This window comes from Neomonachus schauinslandi, chromosome 10 (assembly GCF_002201575.2).
Source record: "Neomonachus schauinslandi chromosome 10, ASM220157v2, whole genome shotgun sequence".
Lineage (NCBI taxonomy): Eukaryota > Metazoa > Chordata > Mammalia > Carnivora > Phocidae > Neomonachus > Neomonachus schauinslandi.
In genome coordinates, this window is record NC_058412.1 from 62,506,714 (window position 1) to 62,529,815 (window position 23,102).

Consider the following 23,102-nt stretch of genomic DNA (forward strand, 5'->3'; position numbering starts at 1 on the left):
CACAAAATTATAAAACTTCTAGAATATAACATGGGTGAAAATCTAGGTGAACTACGGTGATACGTTTTTAAATACAACACCAAAAGCATAATCCAGGAAAGAAAAGAACTGATTAGTTGGATTTCATTAAAACTGAAAATTTCTGCCCTGCAATACACTATTAATAGAATGAAAAAAAACACCCACAGTCTGAGAGAAAATATTTGCAAAACACACACCTGATAAACAGTACTCATATCTTAAATATACAAAGAACTCTTAAAATTCAACAATAAAGTCAACAACCCACTTAAAAATAGGCAAAAGATCTGAATAAATAGCTCCACAAAGATGATATACAGAGGGCAAGTAAGTGTATGGAAAGATGATAAACATCTTATGTCATCAGGGAATTGCAAATTAAAACAACAATAAGATAAAATTACACATTTATTAGAATGGCTGAAATCCAAAACACTGACCATATCAAATGCTGACAAGGATATGGAGCAATAGAAACTCTCATTCAAACGAAAAGAAGACCTCTCATTCATTGCTGGTGGAAATGCAAAATGGTATAGCCACTCTGGAAGACAGTTTAACAGTTTCTTACAAAGCTAAACACAGTCTTACTACATGATCCAAGAATCACATTCCTAGGTATTCACCCAAAGGAGCTGCAAACTATGTCTACACAAAAACCTACACACGAATGCTTATATCAGCTTTATTCGTAATTGCCCAAAACAGGAAAACAACCCAGATGCCCTTTAACAGGTGAATGGATAAGCAATCTGTGATATAGCCACATAATGAAATATTCAGCAATACAAAGAAACATGCTACTAAGCCATGAAAAGATACAGAGGTAACTTAGATGCATACTGCTTAGTGAAGAAGCCAGTCTGAAATGGCTACATAATGTATGATTCCAGCTATATACCATTCTGGGAAGGGGAAAACTATAAACAGTGAGAAAACCAGTGGTTTCCAAGAGTTTAGGGGCAGGGGGAAGAGGGATAAATAGATGGAACACAGGGGAAATTCAGGGCAGTGAAACTATTCTTTATGATACTATAATGGTAGATACATGATACTATGCATTTGTCAAAACCCATAAAACTGTACAAGTGAATATTAATGTAAATTATGGATGTCAGTTAACAAATGTACCACACCAATTCAAGCCAACAATGCCAAAATTATACACAGATATTGGAACTATCTGACAAAGACCTTAAAGCAGCTATTACAAAAATGCTCCAGCAAGTAAAGGCAAACACATTTGGCATAAATGGAAACATACCAGTGCAGTAAAAACATAGAAGATACAAAGAAAAATCAAATAGCACTTTTGGAAATGAAAAACACAATGACCAAAAATTAAAAGAAAAAAAGAAATTCATGAATGGGCTAAATAGGATTATGGAGATGACATGTGAAAGAAACACTGAATTTGATGATGGCCTAAAAAAATTTGTCCAACCTGAAAAGCAGCAAGATAGAATACAGAAAAATTACAAAGAGCATCAAGAACCTGTAGGCAACAACAAAACATTTTAACACTCATGGTGTTGGAGTTCCAGACGTAAAGAAGAGTGTGGTGCTGAAAAAATATTTGATGAAATAATGGCTGACACGTCCCAAGTTTTATATATACAAAAACCGACAGTGCAGTGAATCTCCAACAGGATAAACTTAAAGAAATCAATGCCCAGATACATCTAATCAAATGTCTGAAAGCTAAAAACAAAGAAAAATCTTGAAAGGAGCCAGAGTAAAACAATACATTAACTAGAGAGGAACATGACTCAAATGACTGGATTTTTCATCAGAAACCATGAAGACCAGAGGAAACATGTTTGAAGTATTGGGGAAAAAAACAAAAAGCTGTCAATCCAATATCCACCAAAAACTTCTTCAGGCATTAAGGCAAAATTAAGACATTCTCAAGTGAAGAAAAACTGAAAGAATCCATAGCCAGCAGACCTGCTATATAAGAATTGCTAGAGAAAGATATTCAGAAAAAAAGAAAATTGTACAAGGAAATGCACACTATTGAGAATAAAAGAAGATAAAAAATGGTAAGTAGCTGGGGAAATGTTGATTCTCTTCAGTTAAAACATATTTCATAGTTGAAGTAAAAATTATAATATGGTCTGGGGATTTTCAATGAATACAGTGGTAATATATAAGACAAGTACAACGTATCAGAATGTTAGGATGCCACCAAAGAAGGGCTTAGAAACTGTAGCATGAAATACTTATGCTACAAGAGAAGACATGTTCAAATAAGTTTCCACCTAACGAAACTAGGAAAAGAGCTAAGTACACCCAAATCAAACGGAAGGTAATAATAAAGAAAAAAACAGAAATCAATGTAATTGAAAAAGAAAAACAATGGAGTCAATAATGAACCCAAGGGCTGTTTCTTTGAAATGCTCAGTAAAATTGATATACCCATATCATGATTGACAAAAAAAATAGAGAAAAGATAAAAATAATCTACATCAGGAATGAAAGAGGGAACATCACTATAGAAACTGTTGACATTAAAAGTATAATTATGAACTCTACACATACAAATTTGACAATTTAGATTCAGTGGAGCAATTCTCTAAAAACCACAAACTACCAAAAGTTACCTAAAACAACCAAATTAGTCCTAAAACTACTAATCAAATTAAAATCAAGTTAAAAAAAAAAAAACTTCTGGAAAAAAGTACCCGTAAGCCCAATGACTTCACTGCATAGTTCTACAAAACATTTAAAAAAGAATACCAATTCCACATATTCACTTCCAGAAAGCAGAAAAGGAGGGAATAATTCACAATTCATTTTATGAACCGAGCATTACCCCGAAATCAAATCCAGACAAAATCAGTAGGAAAAAGAAAAACTACAGACCAATGGCCCTCGTAACGCTGATGCAAAAAAAAAAAAAAAAAAAAAGGAAACTACTGTTATCCACCATATGAAGTCTGAATAAGAAAAACCACACAGGGCGCCTGGGTGGCTCAGTTGGTTGAGCAACTGCCTTCGGCTCAGGTCATGGTCCTGGAGTCCCGGGATCGAGTCCCGCATCGGGCTCCCTGCTCGGCAGGGAGCCTGCTTCTCCCTCTGACCCTCCCCCCTCTCATGTGCTCTCTCTCTCTCAAATAAATAAATAAAATCTTTAAAAAAAAAAAAAAAAAACAACTTCCAGTATGCTGGGGGAGAGCTTCCTCAACTTTATAAAAACTATCTACAAAAAAACCTATAGTTAACATCACACTAAACGATGAGAGGCCGAAAGCTTCCTCCCCAAAATTGGGAACAAGTCAAGGATATCCATTACCACCACTCCTATTCAATAAAGTACTAGCAGTCTTGGCCAGTGCAGTGAGTCAAGAAAAATAAAGACATATATATTGGAAGGAAGAAATAAAGTGGTCCCTATTTGCAGAAGACACAATTATCCATATAGAAAATCCCAATCTGGAAAAAAATATCCTAGGATAACTAAGTTTACCAAAGTCATGGGAGATAAAGTCAACATGCAAAAATCAATTGTATTTCTATATATTAATAATGTACAACTGGAAACCAAAATTATAAAAACAATGCCACTTTCAACAGCACCAAAAATTTAGAAAGAAAAACAAAATTTTCATATATACCTAACCATAAATGTACTGGACTAGTTATGCTAAAAACTATAAAATGCTGATGAAAGAAATAAAAGACCTAAAGAAATGGAGAAACATACTGTATTGGAATACTCCACATAGTAAAAATGTCAATTCCCTCCAAATTTATATTTAGACTTAAGTCAATGCCAACCAAAATCTCAGCAAAGTTCTGTGTTTTTGTATTTTTTTAATAAATACAGGTAAATTGATTTAAAAATGTATACAGAAAGGCAGGAACTAGAAGAGATAAAATAATTTTGAAAAAGAACAAAGTTGAAGGAATCACATTACCCCAATGTCCTTCAGTGGCAGAATAAACAAACTCTGGTACCTCCTTACAGTACAAATACTACTTGGCAATAAAAATAAATGAACTACAGAAACACACAACTTAGATGAATTTCAAAGGCACTATGCTAAGTGAAAAAAAATCCAATCTCAAAAGGTTACATATTGTATGATCCCATTGGTAGGAATTCTATACATTCTTAAAAAGACAAAATTTTAGTGACAGAGAAAAGATCATTGGTTGCCACTGGTTAGAGCTAAGGAAGGAGTGTAACTAAAGGAAGATTTTAGGGATGATGAACCTATTTTGTACCCTAACTGTTGTGGTACGGTAAAATCCATAGAGATGTACACAGATGAGAATTTTTTAAATTTTTCTCTATATCAATTTTAGAATAATATTAACAAAAAGATACAATATATAATCATAATATGAAGTAGAATATAGTGCTTAATGACAAAGAGGCAAAAATGATTTTGAAAACAAATACACAGTGTACAACGCTGGCAAAAAATACAAAAAGGTAACAACAGTAGGCTTCAAGTGGAAGGTGGGACTTCACTAAACAATTTGCATATATAGAAACTCGAAAGAATGCTGGTGAGAATCCCAAAACAGAACAAGTAAGTTGATCCTAGTATTTATTTCCAGCAGTGAATCCCAAGACTATGACATATAAAAATTACATTTTAAAAAATATTTACTATATCACCACACCCTTAATTTCGAAAATGAGTTCTTGCATCGTTGGTAAAAAAAAAAAAAAAAAAAAGCTTAGTCTCTATAAGGTTATTAAATCTCCTCCAAATATAAATTATTTATTAATTGCATATTCAACTTTGTAGCTTATTAAATATTATAGCACAGTTATCTTCAAACTCTTTTAGTGACAGAATGTTCCTCAAAAGCTTGATACACAGACCAAAGCAGAAATGCTCAGGCTGAAGCATGGGTGGAGGGACCAGAGACTCTACCCATCTCACCTGCAGACAATGCTCCATTACAGACAACTGTGAAGACCTATGGGTAACTGATTTGTTACCTTCTGAGTTTGTAACAACATCAGTCATAACTACATTTGTAATAATTTCTTACTAAATGCTAGATTTTTGCTCTCTTTTGCTTTAAGCATAAACAGTAGCATTCTGGTCATATTAAATTCTATCATTACATTTTCACTTGGCTTTATTAAATTTCTGCCATTTTATGATGTCCTCATTTAGCTCTATTTAGTGATTTTACTATCGAATGTAGAACAGTAACAACAACAACAAAAACCCTGCTTATTTTACTCTTTATTTACATGTGCATGAAAAACTTTGATCTTTTCAGGTATATTTTATTGTTTAAAGTACTTCTCTTTTGGGGCGGGGGCACCTGGGTGGCTCAGTCGGTTAAGCTTCTGACTCTTGATTTCAGCTCAGGTCACGGTCTCGGGGTCGTGAAATACAGCCACATGTCAGGCTCTACGCTCAGCACGGAGTCTGTTGGAGATTCTCTCTCTCCCTCTCCTTCCTCCTCTACCCCTCCCCGTGCCCGCTTGCTCATGCACTCTCTCTCAAATAAATAAATAAAAATTTTTTAAAAATAAAGTACTTCTCTTTGACAACTGATAAGGGATTTTTGGCAATGATACTCTGTAAAGGATTTTAGACTGTTTTTATCTAATACAGTAACTGGCAACTGTAATGCTCTGTAAATTTATATTATTGTTATTCTTCCTTGTGGTTCTTTGCCAGTTGCTTACTGGTAGTGGTACATACTTCATATTTACTTCATTTTATGGTAGACTATTTTTCAATCCATTTACCTATTTCTCAAACACCCAACACTGATACACTCTAATTCAGATATTTTCATTATTACTAACTAGATACATTTTGAGCTTGCTTGAAGGACTGATATGTAATTTAACTTTTTTTGTTTAACTTTTAACTCCATAATTTCTAACCACGGTTCATTAAGCTACTTTAGAAATATGGACTGCATTATAAAATTCTATGTTCATAACGATTTTCACTAAATTTGGTTGTACTTTGTATCATCAAATCTTCTAATATTTTAATTCATTTACCTCTTATAAGTCTCTTCCAAATATACTTTGAAGTGTACTTTATTTTCATGCTAACCTGTTACAAAATAATTTCAGATTTCCTAAGACCTCAAATGCTCCCTCCTATCTCTTAAGACACATTTAATTTGGTCAGGTAATATACTGGAATGATAGCCATATTTCTCTTAGCTATCATGAAGTCTTTGTATTTTCAGCCTATGAATTAAGGGTTAACATGGTTCTTGTCCTTCTTTCCTAAAATCATATTGTAAAATTTGTATTTCGTTTAAAAACCTACTATGTAAGGACTTTAGTCCCACCTGCACTTTTTGAAACACTTTCTAATATTCATGCTGAAATTAGGTTTCAAATAAGGGAAATCTTTCTCTCTTTAATTATGGTCTCTATTTTTCAGGTCTTTACCTTTTCATGTGATATTCTTATCATCCAAAGATACAGTACATAGACAGATAATAGTGCTATTATTTTTCTTCTTGATGATCTCTTTAGGTCATTTTTCTCTGACACAGATTTGCTTTGCTTGTTCATTAACAGTACAACTAATTTTCCGTAAAGCCTCTATCCATGTTTCAGTATCTCTCACAGCCTTTTAGGATCTCACAGAATTTCAGGGTCAGAAAGAACTTAAATGTCCTTCTCCCAATAAAAACCTCTATTTTTACCAATATTCCATAATGCATTCAATTTATGTTACACTAAATTTCTGAACAGTTATACTTGTTCAAAAGCTTTCTGCTGGAGTAGAAATTCTGATATTATAGTCTACACAATTTTTTTCTTCCCCTTTTCATCACATGGCAATGTAAGCTCATTAGATATACAACTTTCTTTTGCTTTCTTCTCATTTTTTCTTGAAATGTATCATGTGGGGATTTTTTTAATGGGTCTTACTACTTTTCCTTTACCATCTTCCTAACACATTGTAAGATGGAAGGTTTACAGAACTAATACTCATTCTCAACTGTTAATACATTTGACACTGGAGATCTATATTAGAATTGGAACACGTGATCTTTTAATAGAAACAAGATCAGGTATAACGAATAGCTTTTCTTCACATTTTCAAGAAACGGAAATTAATAACCCCATTAGCACCATAAGTGCTCAAAAACAAATATTCTAATGTAATATGATATTTTGTTCATTCTTTCCCTTGCTATGTATATACTCCAAAGAAAAAGGGATTCTAGCATAAAAACTGGCATTGCAATACTTTTTAAATATCTCTTTTCCACTAAAAACACCTAAAGATATGACTCTGCATGAAATGTTACAATTTTTCAATAAAATCATTTATAGATTTGTAATAAATCACTATTATACAATAGTATCTTGAAGGAATTAAATAATTTTCTAAAAACTATACTTCTATTACAAATTAAGTATTTTGGTATCTGGACAAATTTTATATGAAAACATATTCTTTATCAAGATTCCACATATCTAAATGTTTTGTTTTACTCTTAAAAGACCTAGTTTTCTGAATAGCATATCTTTGCTATCCAATGAAAAGAAGCCATGGTCACGAATAATCCAGTATTTGTTAAAGTATCTATTTTTACATGGTGCTTATTTAAAATTGTATCACAGGGATTTAAAGAGGCTTTTGATCTTCCTGCTGCTTATTAGACTCAAAACAAATGCATAAAATTACTCATTTTTCAAAAAGCAAAAAATCCACCAAATCTTTCTTATTAATTTGTATGCACTATTGGTTGACTATTCTCACTTTTGTTCACAAAAATATTGTTTGACCTAAGTATAGTACATTTTTAATGTATTTTTCCAGTTCTTAGCATTAGATTTACTATAAACATCAGATGTTCTTCCACAGATTTTGTGAACTTAATATTAAAAACATATCACTGATGCTCTACACCTCGAGTTGTCAATCTGAATGAAAATGACACCATTATCAGCATCATCACTAACAGATTTCTTAAATTAGCTGCCAATACTATCAATTAGATATTTCACGGTTATTTTAGAAATGAGCATGTCAAAAGCATGTCATTTGCAACTATTTTCTCTGGCTAGCAATAAATTCAAAGTGTTCTTTGACAAAGGACATCAATTAGTAGTGCAAAGAGACCTGAGTTCAAATGTAGATGGAGACAATTATTAAAACTGTGGCATGCAAGTAAATTACTTAACCTCCCCCTAAGCCTCCATATCTTCCTTATTAGTTTACTGGAAGAATTAAATGAAATAATGCATGTAAAGCATTTAACACAGAGCGTGGCACGCACTACGTGAGAGATTTCAGTAGTAGTTGATGTTGATAATGATTTCCTAAAAAAGATTTAAAGAACTATCCGTGGCAGTTATTGGACGCCACAGACACATTATGACTCATCTGCTATTCTTTACTGCAGATTTGCTCTTTCATTCTTCTCTACTTTTCTATGTTCTCCGTTCATGGGCTCCTGAGTGAGGCTTTGGAAACATTACCTCGAAGAACGTCATTAGGTGGCACTCAGAACACCTACAATGGAAGCAATGCTCTCCACGAGCCTCTTTCATACATGTTGTAGCTTCCAATTGCTCTTGCTTAAAATAAATTTGGGGAAAGCTGCTTTTGCTCCACATTGAGCATAGATGAGAAAAATGGCCAGTGTCTCTGGGGAATAATTAACAAAAGACAGTTTGTTTCATCTCCATGATAAAATACAGCATCCCTATTAGAAGGCAAATTCATCATTCCCAAAAGTTAAATAGAATGACACTTTAAAAGTAATTCCAGCTGATTAAATTTAGGGTTCTGAAAAAAAAATTTAATTCATGAATATACTCTGAATCTTTCATTTGATTTTAAAATGTATAAATGTTCATTTAACTTTGAGCCCTTGCCTCTCAGTGTTCTATTCTGAGCTAGTCAAACAAGTGGTAGCAGGCATGCTGGGCTCAATAATACTGCCTCTCCTATTTAAATACTCTTTTTCACTTGGATTGCAAATTAAAGACAGTCTCCTGAACACTGACACATTTTCGATGATTGATTTTGCAAAACGTGTTGATTTTTCTTCCACTGTTTTGCCTCCGTGTGTGTCAACTTTGGCCTTCTTTTCTTGCTCCTTTGCAGAACTGCTGTCTCTTTGAAGCCATTGTCTGCCTCATATGAAAAACGTACATGAAACCTCATGACTAATTACACAGACAGAAAATTCCTGATCTCAAATACAAAATACCTCTGCCCAGGAACCATAACACAAAAGCTTCCGACTATGTACACAACTCTTCATCAAACCTTTCGTTCACTTGAATTAAAAGAAATTCCAGTAATTTTTTTTTCTGTTAAAGTTGTGTTTACATTCTTTGAAAAGCAGATTTCTTATGCATGTTACATGCCTACAAATCAATCCATTTAACAACAAACAACATCCATCCATTTCCTCCACAAAAGTTTATACTTGCTGTTAGGTCTGCTATTAGGTGCTTCTGGATGAATTCAATTAAGTGCTACTCAGTACTGTTTTGTTCTAGATACAAAACTGTCTTCAATACAAAGTCCATTTTTTAACTCCCGACACTACGCATTAGCAAAGTAGACTTTTCCCAATAAATCCTATAATCTACAGATTAAGTACATGGTTTCTTATATTTTAAAAATATACTTGAAAAGAAAATGAACAGATACTTCTCTCCCCCCCAAAATATACAAAATAATGTCTCTAAATCTAAAACTACAGGGCCTTACACACATACTGCATCTTACAGTATATACAGCACAAAACCTCATCTCCAATAACCTAGTTGGTGGGCCAATTTTTTTTCCCATTAACGGACTAGTTCTAGAGTTAATTCAACCCATCATTTTTGAAAAACTATTGAATGCAAGGCCTCGCTTTGGCACTCGGAGAGAAGGCCTGCAAGGAGTTTATAATCTAGTGTTGGGGGGTAGTGGTGAATACAAGAGTATGCAAACAGTAATCCTGTGAAACCACGATAGGCACTGTGAAAGAACACGCCAGGGAAACAAAGAGAGGAAAGTTGGGGGTACTCCCCTGCTTGCCTCTTCCGCGTGTTAATTTCCATAAGGGCCACCGGCCACCATTTGTTTTCACAACCCATCCGAGCACCAGACTCCCCTAGCTCCCAGTCTGCCAAATCTAGGTACTCCACTCTGTTTAGCCGTGGCTTGCCTTTTTGTTAGACCAGCTCTCCTCTGCCTCTAGTTGTTGTTCTTCTCGTGCAGCTACCAAGTGCAGTAAATGCAGCACGTGCCATCACACTCTGATTCTGGGAAACCCTGCAAGAACTACCAGTGCACCGATTGGCTAGTCCAACCTTGGATATAAAATTTTAGTCGCTTGCAAATGATGTTTCCGAATGGGGAGACGAGGGGAGGAAGGGGAAAGGTAGCCGCACTACCCCAGAAATGGCCACGATACCTAAGCAGAGTAAGTTGGAATAAGGTCTGCACGTGAGCCAAAGCTTAGAATTTCATTGCCTTTGTTGGCTCGTGTCACTTCTTTAATTAATGTCACTTTCTCTGTTTTAATATCAGAGCAAGTGACAAGAGTGCTTCTGGATGAATTGTGTTTTCTGAGGACTATATGGCATACTCTCCCGCAGTCTGACAGAGGGACGTGCCAGCTTTACTTGGCAGTGACAATGCACCAGCTTTAGTTTTAGTAGTTTAATTTGTGGCAGTTATATGTTTTGAATACGTTGAAGTATTCACAACGGTCTCATGGAATCTGTTCCATAGATAAAGTTTACACAGTGGAAAAGAAAAGGCAATGGCTATAAGGCGATTAGGAAAAGCTTCTCTTGGCCACAGCTGGCCTGATAGGCATTCCTGTAAATTTAAGGGCATTTAGGGGATGGGATTAAAGAGATCACAAGGAATGATGGCCCCCCCCATTTCTTTTTGCCCAGTTCTGTAGTTGGTGTGAGACGATCATAAGGAATATGATATTTAGAACTCAATTTTATGCAAAATCCATTATTCAAGAAGTGAAGTTTATATACATGATAGACATGCAATGAAATAAATGTTAGAATAGAAAACTTTGTTACTTATGCATTAAGTTGATTCTAACATTTTGGTAAACTAAGTTTTTATTGATATAAAATTCAGAAGAATTTCTGCATTGAGGATAAAGGACCAAACTTTTTCCTTTGGTGTGCTAAAGATCTTTTGGTTTCAGGCTCAAGTACTCTGAAGGTTTTTTGTTTGGACTTTTTCCTTCAGCTCCTTTATACACTTTCGTGAAGCTTCATCAACTCATGGTGAGAGCTGCCACCAAGGAGTTCTTCCAAACTTTGCCTGCCCTTTCTAAATTTAGGGTTCTGTACTGCAGCAGGTTGAAGATCTGGCTTTGATTGCACCTGGCTCTGCTGGAGAACAGAAATATTCATCTCCACTGAAGGCATGCTGCTTAAGTGCTGGAGGCACTTGCAGGAGAGACACTCTCATTGGAAACTTCATTACAATACCTTCTCTTCCCTACATGAAGTAGTAATTCTCGTTCACCAAAGACAGAACTGTGCCTGACACAGCCACGGGAGCTCCTGTTTGACTTTCAAAATTAATCAACCTCTAAGCTGGAGTAGAAATGGCATGTCCTTTAACCTTAAGCACAAAAAGCTCTCAACAGACTGCAGTTTTTATATCCCTGGATGAGAGTTTGGGCCCCTAATACTTAAACTTGATGCACATACTGGGTTTCTGGCATGCTTTTGCCCATACCCATCTGCTAGCCTGGCACTGTGCCCATTCAGAAGGTGTGATGCCAGTTTCAATAGGGCATAGGTGCCAATCAAAGATGGGTTTGGAGGGGCAGCATGCAGAACGCAGCAAAAGTCAGCTCTTCTGCCAGAAGATCCTCCTGTTATCATATAATGCCAATGAAGGGCCACATGCTTCATTGCTTGGGATCACATTGCATCTGTAGATGTTTCTGGCCTTCAATGGATGTCTTTCTACGGAAGCATTTTCGTCAAGGATTACTTGATTGGAGACATTAAAGAAAAATCTAACCGAAGTCCATCCTTTTAAAAGAAACAGCGGAAACCTTCAACAATTGTCTTGAAATAATGGCTGGGTTTTCTGTCTTTTCTCCTAAAACACTCTTTCATGTAGAATATTGTACAGTGAGTTCAGTCCATGTATTGGAGTTAAAAGGGACAAACATTCCAAAGAAGCACTAATTGCAAAACCAAGTACCTAAGCAGTATGCAATCCATAAACACTTCTGTATCGTTAAGTGTGAATGGTGGACAAATTTTCATCATCTAAATAACTATTTTCTAGTGAATTCTCGCATTTAGAGCTTCAGAGTTTAATTTTCCTCTCCTTTGTTTTATAAACATGGATATTCCTGTGTCTTAAAAGAAAGACCATACCTACTATTTATTCCTCTTCCATATCGAAAGGAAAAAAAAAAAACAACACTTCAGAAGCAAAGTCTATCCATATTTCATAAGGAAGCCAGAAGCTCTCAAAAACTGAGAGTTCTTTTATTGTGTGGCAATAGAGGTGAGCTCATTTCATGAAGAAGAAATTTCCCTATAGCAGTAGGTTTCAAATTTTAAAACCTTGACCACTATAAACAGTTACAGGATAGTAACAGGTGCAGTAGAAGAAACATAATACAGAAATCAATGACGAATGCAGCAGTTTGTAAATCTTCCCTGAAGGCAAAAGAGTTTGACAGTAAAACTGCTAAAAATGAAGAACCATAATATATGTTAAAAAGAAGATCAGACACTTAAAATGAAAAAGACAAGCAAAAGCTAAGCCTTAGAAGAACTCTCCCTTTTCATACAAAGAATCCAAACTTCTGTAAATATTTAGATTTCTTGACTGACAGGCACATGGACACTCCTTTTTCTCTAAAAATTCAAAATTAATAGCCTATGGACAGCAAATACAAAATTAAAAGACATCTCCTACAGACTTCTATTTCCTGTGTAAAGGTCTAACAGGTGCATTAAATTCACAAGATCCCAGTGATTCCTTCCTCTTGTGAGTATCTCTCTCCACACCCTCATCTGATAACTACTTTATCAGTATATACTATAGATTCTAATACAAGTTTTCCCTTTTTCGTGTTTATTTCCTTCTTCTTTTCACCCCCACAGTATTGTTTGCAGAATTTTCTAGTTACACTCCTAGTGGCACCATAATGTTGCACTGCGTCAGATAAGACTAACTGCTTTTCCCAAAGCCTTCTCTGTAAGACATTGCCAAAATAACACAATATAGCGAAGTATAATAAAGCACTAAGTGTTCCAATAACTCTGGTGCATTATCACTGGGCTCTTCTGAACATTATCCTACATACCTTCACAATGAATCCATTACTGTGAACAAAAAAGTAAAATAAGTAAAAACTACACATGCGTAAGGAATCTTTTCTATTTCTTCAAAAATAGAAGTCTGTTTCCTTATCAATAAGGGAGTTAAACTTTGATAATTTCTAAAAATCCTACTTAGGCTACCCTGGTTCCTCACTCCCCTCAAAAAAAAGTTTTCTTCTATATTTCTAAAACAAAATAGAGCTAATCTGAAGACATGACCCAAAAAATGTATGACCATCACCTAGATAAAGTCTACACATTTATGCATGGATAAGTGATTCGATCTTAGGGCTTCACCAGAAGTTAATTTTAGTTATAATAATGTGTTACTCTTTTTAAAAAATAATGCTATTGATTTATGGCAATAAAGCATATATAGATTCTATCAGATGATGTTGTAATAACTGTCTCAGCTTTTCTTGCCACTAAGGTACCTCTGTAAAATTACAGGCTGGAATTAAGGGTTGACATCTGTAATTATGGAAGGGAATAAAGAAGACTGGCTTGTGCAGGTTGAATATCCCAACCTCAGTCTCAATCTCTCAAGCAAATAACTGTTGAACATCTACTCTGTGCTTGATATTCCAAAGATGCTAACTGGTCATTGCTATGCCCGACTTCAAAAAACTAAAACTGCTGCAGATAAATAATCTCTGTTTTTACTCATATAAGCCTTCAAAGGAATTCAGCTTAAGTTTATTACGTATAACTTCGTTTTCCTGGATTTTTTTTTTTTTTTACTAATTTCTGAAACCCAGTATCTTCCATATCTGAAGTACATGAGATTCAACTTAAATGAGAACTTTTTACTATGTCATCATGGCTATTATTATAAATTTTAGGGGTAAAAATATTTAGGTCAGTAAGTAAAATGTCATAGTCTTCCAATGGCATTCTCTATGTTCTTAGTTTACGATATCGGTAGCCAAATCTATCACAATCCATGGCAGGATAAATGGAAAATCCCTCCAATGGATGTCTTTGTCACCATCCTAATCACCTGTGGCACCAGACACTGAACCTAGGATTCAGCTAATCAATGAGGATAGGTGTTTCCAAATAAATAAATAAATACATTACATTACATTTAAGTGCTTACTAAGCTCCAAGTTCTTTAAAAACATTACTTTATTTAATCCTCACAATTATTGCTGTCTCAGTGATACAGAATAGAAACAGTCTTGTAACTAGGTGGAAGTCATTCAGTATCTAAATGTCTTAGGTCAGAATTCAATCCAGATTTGCCTAACACCAAAACCCATGCCCTCATTTATGCAATTATGCGTCTGTGTTGCACCTAGCGGTAAAGATGAATTCAGACTCAGTTCTCTCTCCTTCCCTGGAAGTTTAGAAACTTTTTCACTTAGTTGATATTAAAATGACAGCAATTTTCCCATTCCCTGAACCAGCTTCCTCCCACCCCCTTTCTTTTCATATATAAAGAAATAACCTTGGCTTTGTTCTTGTATTCAGACCTTTCTTTTCCCCTCTTATAACTATTTCTATTAATGCTATATAGGCACATTATTTGTCCAAGTCAAGAGCAAATACCAAAATTCTCCATCCCTTCCCCTTGACTCTCAGCTGATGATTCCTCAAAGGCCTTGGCTACTGATCTCAAAGCTAGAGGACAGCTGGACATGCACAATGAGTTACACATGGCAGCTGGCTTCTTCCCAGACTCAGGCAACAAATGCTGAGGAAGTGTCTGACGAAACAGTGTATCTGGAAAGAAGAACACCTGGGGGTGCCTGGGTGGCACAGTCAGTTAAGCATAGGACTCTTGGCTTTGGCTCAGGTGGTCATCCCAGGGTCGTGAGATCTAGCCCGGCGTCAGGCTCCAAGCTCAGCATGGAGTCTGCTTGAGATTCTCTCTCCCTCTCCCTCTTCCCCTCCTGTTCATGCTCTCTCTCCCCTCTCTAAATAAATAAATCTTTAAAAAAATTGTTGTAAAACAAATATTATTTTGATAGTGAGAAAAAATAAGTAAAAAATATGTGACATAGACTGAAAGAAGCAAAGACTTTTTGGTATTTAAATAGGGACAAATAGAGCACATGCCTGAGCAAATTTCTTTTTCACAACAGGAACCACACAAGTAGTGAATATATGTATATGTATATAGACCTATGTTTAATTTTTAAAATACATTTAAATACATATTAACATTTTATATATTTATATTTTAAAAAAGGAAAGGAATAAGTTCATTACAACCCATGATTTTCTGTATTTCTTTGAAATTACTCAAATAATTGAAATATTAGAAATCTAAAGTATAACTGATAAGCCATGAGATCCAAGGCTATAGCTCAGCGACAACAGAAATTTAATTCAACTCCCTATCTCTGGCTTTGAGTCAGCACAATATACGACAGATCTTAGCTCTTTGCTATACAAGAGAATTCACTAATTCAAAGTCTCAGTCAACACGTATTTTATGGGGAATTCTACTCTCTGCGGACTCTAAATATACTCCTATGGTCTTTATCTGTACCGTCTAGTATGGTAGCCACTAGCTAGATGTAGCCATGGAGCTCTTAAAATGGGACTGCATATATCCTGGATTTTAAAGACTGTAGCTAGAAATAATTTCTTTTTAAAAAAATATTGATAACATGTTGGAAAAATATTTTAGATGTATTGGATTAAATAATATATATCAGTGAAATAAATTTCACCTGTTTCATTTTACTTTTTTTAATGTGGCTCTTAGAAAACTTTAAGTTACATAAGTGACCTTCTCCTGAACAGTGCTGCTTACGGCACTCACAACCTAGCACTCAGAATCACGGCATTTTTTAAGCAAGTTCAAACTCTTTCGATAAGGACACTGTTCTCTAACCCATACATTTTTGTGGGTGTTGGTCTTATCTTCCCAACTTGATTAGACACTGAGATGATTAATAAGGAGTTACCTTTTTACCAAATTTCATTCATTTGTTCAAAATGACAATTCTATCAGAATAGGAGCTTTATTCATTGTGATTCATGAAACATGTTTGTGAAGGGTGGTGAAATACGCCACTCTAAACTATGCCTCTTAGGCCTAAGGATTACCTTGGGCTGAGGGTACCCGAAAAGGAGCAAGTGCAGGGAGAGGCTTTCTCTGAACTCCCTTTATTTGCATAAAGACAGATCCTCCAAAAAAGACTCAATTGTTATAAATTCCCTCCAGGGAAGTTTCATCAACCAGAAAAAAACTACTCTTACACAAGAGATTAGAAGTTGATACCACTTCCAGACAAACTTTGTCACAAACTATCATATCCCCCAACTATTCTCCTAAGGGCCCATTCATCTTTCCTAAAGATCATTTACTGTCCTTTAAGTGACCTCCATCCCCTCTCCTTTTCCCCTAGTAAGACAGTGTATAAGCTCTCAAATCTCACTGCTCTTTGGGGGTATTCACTTTTTTTTTCTCTGTGATCTCCCCATGCACATAACATTAAAAATTAGTAAATTGGTGTAGCTCTTCTCCCATTGTCAGTTTATTTCATAAACCCAGCTCTCGAACCTAGGAGAGTAGAGGCAAAGTCTTTCCTTCCCTACTGTCTGAAATATTTAATGAGGAATCCAAGATTCCCCCAGTGGAGGTCTTTTACCAGCTTTTTAAACTCCTATAAGAACAGATGTAATGAGTCAATCCATTTAGGAGAATTTATCCTTGAGGGTAATTTTTTTTAATCACTAATATTTATCTTATTTTATTCATTAAATCCAGCCATGTAATGGATAGTTCTGATCAATCAACTACATTTTTTTTTTTTTTTAAAGATTTTATTTATTTATTTGAGAGCGCGAGAATGAGAGAGAGTACATGAGAGGGGGGAGGGTCAGAGGGAGAAGCAGGCTCCTCGCCGAGCAGGGAGCCCGATGCGGGACTCGATCCCGGGACTCCAGGATCATGACCTGAGCCGAAGGCAGTCGCTTAACCGACTGAGCCACCCAGGCACCCAATCAACTACATATTTAAGGTAGCCCTGAACGATCCTTTTAAATTCAGTGTAATTTAAAAATTTTTAAATGTAGTGTAAAAATATATTCAACTAGAGTTCCTTATCTGTACCAAAGAAAACAAAAAATAATTTTGAGCATCTATTTTCTCATTTATCAAGGATGGCAAATAACTAGTACCATCTAGATGCACAGGAGAGAAGTTAATTCATTCCACACAACAGATGCCTTGAGGTATTAAGACTCAATTCTCTAGTGAAGTCTAGTTAAGAAATGACCAGAACCCTGTATTACTTTAATATTAATGATTAAGATTCACAGAGTGTTTGGATTTAGACAGTTGTGGTTTCTGAGCTATAAAAAGCAATGTTTCCAGGAAAACACACTCTCAGAAAAGAACATCAACATTTATCTGGTGGACTTTATAACCAGGCTCTAGAAGGTCTTCTAGGAGTCATTCAGAAAAACATGGACAGCAAGGAGTGGGGTCAGTCGTGTCTTAAACCAGACATTCTGGTAAACATTAATGATGCTCATTTACTTAATAAAGTACATTTATGAATTCTATTGTAATTCAAAGTTTCAATTTTCAAAATACTAAGTGATCACAGTTTCCATCACATATACAAGAATATTTGGTAACTTATACTTTACCTAAATATATCAGTCCAAATCCTCCAGAGCCAATCATTTTGCCCAGCATCCATTGTTTTCCTTCCGTATCATCCAGAACCTTGCCTTCTGGAAGTAGAACAGGAAGTTTGTATTTCTCACTTCTTCTTGGTGGCATCACTTCTGTTGGCAGAAAGGTTGAGATAAGTCATTAAAAATAAAAACAGCAAAAAGTCCAGTTAAAATACATTTCTCAAAATGTCTTCTACGGGGCACTTTCCCAGGTTCCTACAAATGAGGATTATGAGGTCAGTTGGACTTGGGAAAGCCCACACACCATATTCAAATTGGAATTTTCACATACAACATTGAAATCTAAGAAGGACTGATACTAAAAAAACAAACCTTTTGAACTTCACTTAACATGTCCAAAATTCATTTAGGGGAGTCTATAATACCTACTAACAGTGCAGAATATCCCCTAAGAAATGAGTTTACAATTCCCAATGACAAAGAGAAAATAAACATATACATGCAAATACTCCTTTCATTGAGAATGTTAAGTATCAAAGATGAGGTCTTTGGTCACTAGGAGAGAATACAGCTTTGGATTAGGAAAACATGGACAATGGCAACAAATATCACCAAGCACAGCAAGTCACATCACTGACAACAGAGCAGGTACTCAGGAAATATTTGTTAAGTAAGCCCGGAATTTTCATGGATATATAACTTCTCAGAGCACAAGGCCACAGGGCAGTTTCAGGAGTAGCACACTACTCTTTGTTTCTTTAGACCCTGTGTCTTCTCCACCCTCATCAAAGTGAAAAGTGCCCTGCCTTAGAGATTAACCAATTACATGTGGACACAGGTTTGTGAATGTCACAATGAAAGATTTTCAGTTGGAAGAGAAAACTGCATAGGGAAACACGCACACACACACCAGCATATCTTCCTGAAACTAATTTACATGTGAAGGTAATTGCAATCCTCTAAGTATTTCCAAAGAAAAAAAATTTTAAAACTGGTGAGTGCTTTGAAATGAAAGTTAAAGTTTTCGTTGTATAATCTTCCCATTTTCTGAATGAGAAAGTTTCTGTTCCTTCTAATAAGGCTTCCCTCCTTCACTTACTTTTATCCAATGCCCTGCTCTCTTTTACTTAGCATCAGCGTCTCAGAGCAAAGGAACACAGCTGAAACCTTTAATGATATTCACCTGTCCTTCTAACACAACCACAAGGGAAACAGGGAATTTACACGGTGAACTATGCTTCAGGTAGTTTTGTGGGGACTCCCCTTGACCAATACTTTATATATAGATACTGGTGTCCAATACATATTTGCGGACTTAAAACCTAAAGTCTGCAAAGAACAACTTTTCCGCAGGGCATAAATCCTGAGTAAGTATAAAGAGAATAAACACAGTTTCGGAGGGAAGTCCGCGGCATCAGAACTTGAAAGCTGAAACTGCACATCCTGGGCGGGGTTCCGAGGAGCAAGCGGCGGCCTCTTCTCAAGGCCAGCCCCCGACACGGGTGCCCCTCCGCTTTGGGGTTCCTTCCAGGGCTACTATGAAACGCGCTCACACGAGTTGCCGGCGTCCAGATGCCTGAACACGTGCCAGGACCGGGCTTGGGCGGGCCGTGGCAGGGGCCGGGGGCACCGTGCGGCCCGCCACCCGCCTGCCCCCGACTCTCGGAGGCCCCGGGCCGAACCGCCGCGAAGCCCGCTGGCGTCTGGAAACTACCGTCCCGCCTCAAGCTCTCCCTGCACCGGCGAAAAGCTGAACCCGCGCCCCGCCCGCGCCTAACCCCTCCGGCCGGCGCTCTGGGCTAACGCGAGTTGAAGGGGGCGCCGGTTCTCGCTCCGAGTTAGGAAAAAGTGCGCGACCAACCGCGGAAGCAGGGACCCGCCCGGGCCAGGAGGCTCCGGCGCTCACCCCGACGGCAGCTCCTCCAGCGGCGCGGCGGGGCAGGGCAGGCGGAGAGCGGGACGCAGATGCGCCGCTCCACCCGACGCCCAGGACCGGGAAGGAGAGAGGGCTGGCCCGGCCCCGGGTTTCCCCCGCCGCCAGGCCGCGCGAGGCACCTCCCGCCTGCTCTTGGGGCCGGGCGGGGCCGCGGGCCTCCAATCCCGCGGGGAGGCGGGCCCGGCCCGAGCCGGCCCTCGGAAGGGCCCGCGCTGACGTCCCCGCACCCGCGCCGCTTGCGCGGGGCGAGCCCGGCGTCGCCTGGCTCCGGGCGGAGACGCAGGCCTAGGGGCTCGCGAAGCCTCGAACGGGCCGCGGCGGGTGCTTTCGTGCTGGTGCCCCGCCCGCGCTCCAGAGACGCCCAGGGGAAGAGCGAGCGCCGGGTCTACATAGGGAAAGGGGGCTGTATGATGGCCGCACACCCTGGCCCGCCCGAGCCTGGAGGATGAGCCATCAGATCCCTTTGGTGCATTTGTGTAGGAGGAATTTTAGGTCTCCCGTATTCTCTCAGTACCCAAAGTTTCCAAATCAGTGGGCGAGTCTTTACTGAGCACTTACCCATAACTAGTCACACTAGCCAGGCCCTCCAGAGGGCCTTTTTGTCTGTGAACTGGAAATACTCGTAGTTATTTAGGTTATAAGGTATGTTAAAGAAAAATTTATAACGACACTCGTTAAAATGGAAAAGAAAACGTTATTCCAAACTATTGCAATAGGAGAAAGAGCTGCATTCAATGCCAAAGACAGCAAAGTGGGAATTTTTGGCCAAGGGGTGGGGGTCAGCGGTTGGAAAATTATTAAGAGGAAATGTCAGAGATACGAGGAGTAGTCTGGCTAAACTGAGTTAACAGTGCTGAAGACAGGCCAGGGTGATCAGAACTCACCTAGGGGATGGTGAAGGATGAGGAACTCCGTTAGATATGGAGGGTTGTGGGTAGTCGGGGGATTTGGGCTAAATTGACTTAACCGGATTCCCACTGAAATTAGACAATGTAGAGAGACCATGGAAGTCAATAGCCATCCCTAGTTGAAAAAGAGTTCTGGGAAGCCAGAGTAGAGTTTGGTCAAAGAGAGGATCTTTAGCAGGTTATTAGTTATAAGATTATGATGATACATGAGAGAAATTTATTAAGTGGTTTTCTAACACATAATAAAGACTCATAGTGAGCTCCTAATATTTTGGGGTAGACAAAACAAATGTTCCAAAAGCAATTATTAAATATATCAACATCCTATGTTGGAAGTCAGTAATTACTTGGGAGGCAAACTGAAAGGGAAATCAAAGTCCTTTACTGACTTTGATGGAATAAGTTTTTAGGACTTCCTACATTTGTCACCAAATTAAAGATGGCATGAGAAAACATTTCTGAAACTTGGTGCTGTGGATATAAAAGCCTTTTTAGGGGCGCCTGGATGGCTCAGTCCGTTACGCGTCTGCCTTCTGCTCAGGTCATGATCCCGGACTCCGGGGATTGAGCCCCGCATGGGGATCCCTGCTCAGCCAGGAGCCTGCTTCTCCCCGGGCCCTTTCCCCCGCTCTTGTGTTCTCTCTCTCTCGCTTGCTCACTCATTCTCTCTCTCAAATAAATAAATAAATAAAATCTTTAAATAAATAAATAAAAGCCTTTTTAAAGAAGTTCAGTAGTCTATATGTAGAATAATCGCATCATCTAAGGTAGTGATACACTAATCCAACAATGTCCATTCTTATTTTTGTAAGATATGTATATGTAACAGATGCTATTGGTTGCCTAGCCAAACATCCATATGGACATTCTTTCTCCCATTCCAAATTTGTTCAGGTTTCTACCCACTTCCCCAAGTAAATTTCTTTGGGAAGATGCAGCTCCAGCAACAACCACAACAGATTACTCCTGAGGGGTCACACATGGCTCTTGTGTTCATACCTATTATATGGAGTATATGTGTGTCTTTGTTCAGGCCATTATAACAAAATACCATAGACTGTGTAGCTCATAAACAACAGAAATTTATTTCTCACAGTTCTTAAAACTGGAAAGGTCACACCATCACAGTGGGGATTAGGTTTCAACATAGGAATGTTTGGGGCACACAAACATTTAGTCTATGGTAGTTAGCAAAATCCGTTAGCTCAACCTTCAAAATATATCTAGAATTCATCAGTCCTCATCATCCCTACTGACTGCCACCATCCTGGTCCAATAACCATCATGGCTTTCCTAGGCAATTGTAGTACCCTCCTAAATGTTGTCCTATTTTTCTACCCTTCAACACCTTCAGTCTATTCACAGCAAACAGCTAAATGATCTTTTTAGGAGCTTAAATTAGATCATTCCTCTGTTGAAAACATTTTAGTGTCATTCAATAAAAGCCAATCCTTACTATGACTTAAAACAGTGTTTTTCAACCTTGGCAATATTGACATTTAGGCCAGATGATTCTTTATCGAGAGGGGGAGGCGGGTCCAGAGGTGGTCTATCTCCTGTAGATAGGATATTTAGCGTTGTAGGATATTTAGCAGCATCCCTGGCCTCCCCAGTAGTCTCTCCCCACTGAGTTATTATGGCCAAAATCAACCATTACCAAATTTTATAAATGTTGTCAGAGATGTCCCTGGCTGAGAATGATTTATCTGCAATGATCTACATCTTCTGTACCTCCCCCATTCCCTACTACTCCCTCCAACCACTGTGGCCTCCTTGCTCTTCTCAGGACTTTTGCGCTTTTCCTTTTGCCTGGACCATTCTTCAGTCTGTATCTATATGGACTACTCTATCACTTTCTTCAGGTCTTTATTCAAAAGTAAACTCAGGGAGACCTTTTTTTAACCATCCTATCTCATATTCCAACCTACCCACAATACTTCATAGCGCCCTTTCTTTTTTTCCTCCTAGCACTTAGTAATGTACAACAACATATTATACAGGTAACTTATTTATTTGGAAAATAGACAAATAGTCTTCCTCAGCAAATTATATGTTCCATGGGAACAAGCAACATTTTTGACTGTTTGAGTCGCTACTGTATCCCCAGTCCCTATGATGCAAATAGAGAAAACACAACATTTTCTTATTAAATGAATAAATGAATCATGATGGAGTCATTCCCTTCCCAGTGATTGGTTTGGCCAGTATGTGTGTATGTATGAAGTATAGATAGAGGCAAAGAAAAGTTTTCTGGACACTTCTATAAAGAGATGTTCTCCTCTGGGGTGCCTGGGTGGCTCAGTTGGTTAAGCGACTGCCTTCGGCTCAGGTCATG

At 37.7% G+C, this 23,102-nt stretch overlaps 1 protein-coding gene across 4 annotated transcripts in view; it reads right to left on the minus strand.

Moving 5' to 3' along the window:
* Nucleotides 1-19,990, minus strand: part of VRK2 (VRK serine/threonine kinase 2) — a 114,339-nt gene extending 94,349 nt beyond the window's left edge. For 2 of the 4 annotated variants that reach the window (XM_021701302.2, XM_021701299.2), the window contains exons 1-2: nt 19,830-19,990; nt 17,933-18,073 (exon numbers count right to left, since the gene is read on the minus strand). In XM_021701302.2, coding sequence (XP_021556977.1) covers nt 17,933-18,068 — 136 coding nt within the window. In that variant the 5' untranslated portion in view covers nt 18,069-18,073; nt 19,830-19,990. Of the gene's footprint in view, nt 1-17,932; nt 18,074-19,106; nt 19,125-19,784; nt 19,808-19,829 lie in introns of those variants that run through there. The other 2 variants (XM_021701300.2, XM_021701301.2) reach the window with 2 other exon arrangements.
* Between the last annotated feature and the right edge of the window lie 3,112 nt (nt 19,991-23,102).